General features: G+C 45.8%; 1 protein-coding gene across 1 annotated transcript; it reads left to right on the top strand.

Moving 5' to 3' along the window:
* Positions 1–1,426: 1,426 nt before the first annotated feature.
* LOC121439363 (ATP synthase F(0) complex subunit C3, mitochondrial) lies at positions 1,427–4,318 on the top strand. The gene is made up of 5 exons (XM_041639878.1): positions 1,427–1,553; positions 1,725–1,830; positions 2,832–2,909; positions 3,407–3,600; positions 4,060–4,318. Exons 2-5 carry the CDS (start codon positions 1,792–1,794, stop codon positions 4,172–4,174), a joined length of 426 nt encoding a protein of 141 aa, XP_041495812.1. The 5' UTR covers positions 1,427–1,553; positions 1,725–1,791; the 3' UTR covers positions 4,175–4,318.
* The last annotated feature ends 670 nt before the right edge of the window (positions 4,319–4,988 follow it).

The following is a 4,988-nucleotide window of genomic DNA, read 5'->3' as shown; positions in this document are numbered from 1 at the left end:
CCTCACATGAGCACAAAGCCAGTAAATGAATGTAATAACAAAATTAGAGGAAACAGCAGCTAATTACAAAAGAAAATAGTGCATGACTTAAGTGAAGGACCTAAAGTAGTCAAGTTCACAAAAAAGAAAGAATGGTGATTGTCTGGGGCTGGGGAGAGTGCCAAGGAAAATACCATGATTAAAACATTATTCAGGCAGAGCAAATTGTATTTTTATATTTAGGAATGTGTGTGTGTGTGTGTGTGTGTGTGTATAAAAGAGACCATGAATTTGAAAAAGACAGGGAGTTGAGTATGTAGAGGGTTCAGGGAAGGGAAACAGTAAAGGAAAACTATGTCATTATAATCTGAAAAAACATTTTTAAAAATCTATAACGAGACCAGAAGTTCAACAACAGTCATTTATCTGAGACATTCACCTGGTTTGCTCAAAGTTACCAAAAATAGGTGCTTAATAAACTTCAAAGAACATTCAGACACTTTTTAGTCCAAAATTATGATAGTTATAATCTCAATTTTTGATTTTTGCTTCGTTTGTTTGTTTGTTTCGAGACACGGTTTCTCATTAGCTATGGAACCAGTCCTGGAATTTGCTCTCTAAACCAGGTTAGCCTCGAACTCACAGAAATCCATCTGCCTCTGCCTCCCGAGTACTGGGATTAAAAAAGTACACCAACACCACCCAGCACATTATAATCTCTTAATTCTTCTAACTATAAAGTTGGAAGAAAGCCAAACACAAATCGGGCAGTGGCGGCTCACGTCTTTAATCCCAGCACTCAGGTGGCAGAGGCAAGTGGATCTCTGAGAGTTTGAGGCCAGCCTGGTCTACAAGGACTAGTTTCCAGGAAAGGCTCCAAAACTTCAGAGAAGGCCTGTCTAGAGAGAAAAAAAAAGCCAAGCACAGCGTCGCCTTTAATCCCAGCACTTGACAAGACAGTTCAGTGAAGGAGGCCAGGCTAGGCTACATAGTTACAAAAGCAGTTGACCGCTTATTTGTTTATCCCAGTATTTCTAATAAGGACCTCTTTCTGAAGAAAGATTAGCTGTCTAAACACCTTTTTCTGGGTTCATTTAAAGAAATAATCCCTCTGGACCTGGTGGTGCAGTCCTGTGATCCCAGCTACTTGGAAGGCTGAAACAGGAGGATTACAGATTCAAGGCCTGTGTGGGCAACTCACCCTGTCTGTAATAAAAGTGCAAAGAGGGTTAGCTTGTAGCTTGTCTGGCACCTCCAAGGTGCAAGGCTCGGTCCGCAATAGCGGAAAAAGATTTTAAAAATATCTGCACCCTTAGTGATGCTAACAACGCCGGGGGTAGCCTTTTGCGAGCTCTTTTTAATTCCATTGCCTGCCGGCCTGCGGCCGTGTGACTGTCCTTGTCCTTCTCTGCTGGTTACTAATAAAGTTGTTACAAAGTGACCTTGAGCGTCTACCCCCGCCTTCTCCATCCGGGTGCTGCGGCGTGGATAAGAGCCGCACCGCGCCTGCGCGCCCAGCCCCACTGCTTCGACCTCTGCCGCCGCTGTCGCCGCCGCCGCCGCCGCCTCGGGAGGTAAGTGGAGGGCGCGGGCCCGGGGCGGAGCGGGCCGCTGGGCCCCGTCCACCGGGCTTGCACCTCCCGGGCACGCGGCCACGCCGACGGCCTGCGCGGGGGCCCCTGGGGTGTGGGAAGGGCAGGCCCCTGGGGGACACTTGACCTTAAGCCTCTTTTTTCCCTCCGCAGAGAGGGAGCGGGAGAGGAGCCCACGTCGCCTGTCACCCACATCCACGCCGCACCGCCGGGAGGAAAGATGTTCGCCTGCGCCAAGCTCGCCCGCACCCCCGCTCTGGTGCGTAGCCCAGGCCTCGGCCCAGCGTACCCGCTGAGGGACGGGCTCTCCTTCACCCTTGCCCCGGTGCCCTTCCTACCCTCCCTTCTTTCCTCCTTCCCCCTTCCCTCCCCACCCTGCCCGGCAGGCCGTCCCCACGCCCTGCGTCCCCCGAGGCCTGTCAGGCCCCACTCAGCGTAGGTCACAGCCTCCTTGCTCCTGGAGCGCGCCCCTCCCCCACCCCCCTCCCCTGGTCCCGGTGGAGTTGGGGTCGACGCGAAGGTCGGGGTGCTGGGAGTTGGGAGGGTGCCGCTGAGGCCTAGCTGCCTCTGCAGCGCTTCCTTCCCATGCGTGTCTGTAGGTCAAACTCTGCCGCTGCAGAGGGAGGGCCTTTGCTTCCCTGTGTGGGCGGAGAAAGGTGGTAGGGGAGCCCTGAAGATTTCTTTTTAGAGACTGAAAGTCTGAACCTAATGGATTTGTCCTAGAGAATCAGGTCCGGGCTCTGAAGGAATTTTCTGTGACCTTAGTGTCGTGGACACTCAAGGGCAGAGAAGCCAGAAGGCAAGATGTCCTTATGGTGCCAGAGTTTACTACTTAAACTCTGTAGTAAATCTGTGATTAGTGGGCATTTAGGAATACTTTGGAAATACTGGGAGCTGTATTAACTGCTGGGCTGTTGTAAATGACAGCATTCATAGTGACACTTTTAATATGTTGCTGGCCCACATGGACTTACTTGAATTACAAAATTGCACTTACTGAAACTTCCACAGCAGTGCTCAGTCACTTTGTAACTAATTGTTCTTAGGATTTTAGTTCACAGATCGATTAGATCGCATGGTTTACAATTCTTTAGTCTGAAGTGTTGTTGGGTTCAAAAGGACCAAACAGCCAAGATCATTGTACAGAGAAGTAAATCTCTGCTCATTTTCACTTCAGCTTTCTCCTTTGGAATTTATGGTTACGAGAAGACCCACCTATATTCCTTATACTTGAAATTTTTCCTTTCCTTCCATTGATAGATCCGAGCTGGATCCAGAGTTGCATATAGACCAATTTCAGCAGCAGTGTTATCTCGACCCGAGGCTAGGACTGGAGAGGTAAGTAGTGATAATAAAGATGAGGAAATAAGTTTTCAGGGTTGTTATAGTGAAGGGTGAGTGACTCCAAGGTAGTTTCTTTCCACTTTAATCAACAATGTGTAAAATGAGCCTCTGAGAGGAACTCTACTGGCCAAAACAGCCTCCCGACTTAGCAAATGAATGTTTTAGTCTGTACTTATATTTAAGCCGGTAGTTTTGAGTTATTTGTATTTAAGATTAAAGTAGTCATGACTATCAAAAAGAGCCTGCTGTGTTGAAAAACATTCACATATTCTGTGTCATAATTTTAACAACTCTAGAAGGTATAGGTATAGATTGTTAATTATCTTATACAAGATAAGAATTAGTATAAGTTCTTGGTTTTCTTTTTCATTGTGCCATGCAGTTATTTATTCATACCAAGCTACACTATAAAGACATCACCGTTTTGACAGTACAGTCGTTAAAATAGATGTGATTGCTGAATTGACCTTTGCCTTATTTCCCGTTCCCAGGGCTCTACAGTATTTAATGGGGCCCAGAATGGTGCGTGCCAGCTGATCCGAAGGGAGTTTCAGACCAGTGTAATCAGCAGAGACATTGATACTGCTGCCAAATTCATTGGTGCAGGTGCTGCAACAGTGGGAGTTGCGGGCTCTGGTGCTGGTATCGGAACAGTCTTTGGCAGCCTTATCATTGGTTATGCCAGGTAATCACTCTGTCCCAGAGGAAGTTAAACAGTGGGAAGCTGGAAATAGGAAAGTAGTGAAGTAATAGTAGCTCCTTTGTCGTGTCTGTTGTGTGTCTCCCATTGTATTTTGTGAGCTGTGTGTATTAGTCACCAAAAGGGCACATGCTCTAACCCCAGCCAGCCAGGAGAGAGACAAGGGGATCATAAGTTTGAGACCAACCTCAAGAATATCGGGACCCCTCAAAGTGGGTGTAAACTAAGCATTTATATATGCATAGAAAGAGAGCTCCCTAACTGTGTGCCACATGATTAGGAGTGGGTTTTAAAAAAGCAATTTGAGAGACAGAAGCAAGGTAGTGTAGGGAGATAGCGCCTCTATAGAACTTTCTAGGTTGCAGAGATCCTCACACTAGTTATCAGATCCTTGACCATCTGCTAAATGTGTAACCGTCATCTGTGTTACATTGTGTCTTTTAGAAACCCTTCACTGAAGCAGCAGCTGTTCTCATATGCTATCCTGGGATTTGCCTTGTCTGAAGCTATGGGACTCTTTTGTTTGATGGTTGCTTTCTTGATCTTGTTTGCCATGTAACAGAAATTACTGCCTGAAATGTTGGCATTCATAGTAATTACGGATGTAATTCTGTGTATCTTACTGTGACCCCAAAAGCTGTAGTGCTGGTGTCATGGAAATGTACCGTTTCCAAAGTCATTTCATTAAAGATGAAAACTTTAATTTCTGCTGTGGTTTGTACTTATCTAATGTGGGGTCCTCATAGAGAAAATGACACATTGGGGCAGTTGGTTGTCCAGGTCAGAGGAAGGTGGCATGCATGTGAATTCTACGGGAATTCTCTTAGTGCTCTGCAGATTGTGCTTTATGAGGATCTTATTTCTTAATGTAAGGGAGAAATATTTTAGTTCTTTGAGCTTCTTTGAAATATGACTAATACCACATCTAAATAATTTTGTGTTTTTTAAAGGTTACCATGTAGTAGAACAAATAGAAACAGAATCACCTACCACCCTACATTGCTGGATCTGAAAAGAAATCATGTCAGTTTCTAGAACTTGGAAGCAGTTACTGGGAGGGAATGTGACTTTGTTTGAATTTCCAGAAGCCCCACATTAAGTTGTTCTGTGTCCGTAGTAAATAGCCATCGATCTTAGTCACCCTGGCAGCTGGTTTCATATTTAAATACACCTCTTTTAAAAAGTAGTTGCCAGGAGTAAAATTAATTGGCTACAGTTTTTTGAGCCCCAAAGTTGCTGAAACACTCCTGCCACCATTTGTAGTGGAATTGCTAGGAATGATGGTTGAGTGAGGTCTACCCCAGTAGTGCACAGTGCTTCTTGCTGAGACTTTCCCTAGTGAAAGGAAGAAAGTTGCTACCATGGAAAGACTG

The sequence above is a fragment of the Microtus oregoni genome, unplaced genomic scaffold (genome assembly GCF_018167655.1).
Source record: "Microtus oregoni isolate MIOR12 unplaced genomic scaffold, Mior012 000060F_ref0000265, whole genome shotgun sequence".
NCBI lineage: Eukaryota > Metazoa > Chordata > Mammalia > Rodentia > Cricetidae > Microtus > Microtus oregoni.
This window is presented reverse-complemented; position numbering and strand designations above follow the sequence as displayed.

What these genes read in the sequence shown, in the direction of transcription:
- LOC121439363 (XM_041639878.1), top strand. Translation starts at nt 1,792, where the DNA reads ATGTTCGCCTGCGCCAAGCTCGCCCGCACCCCCGCTCTG. An exon ending in TCGCCCGCACCCCCGCTCTG is followed by an intron (nt 1,831 to 2,831) that starts GTGCGTAGCCCA and finishes TTCCATTGATAG; the next exon opens with ATCCGAGCTGGATCCAGAGT. An exon ending in CCGAGGCTAGGACTGGAGAG is followed by an intron (nt 2,910 to 3,406) that starts GTAAGTAGTGAT and finishes TCCCGTTCCCAG; the next exon opens with GGCTCTACAGTATTTAATGG.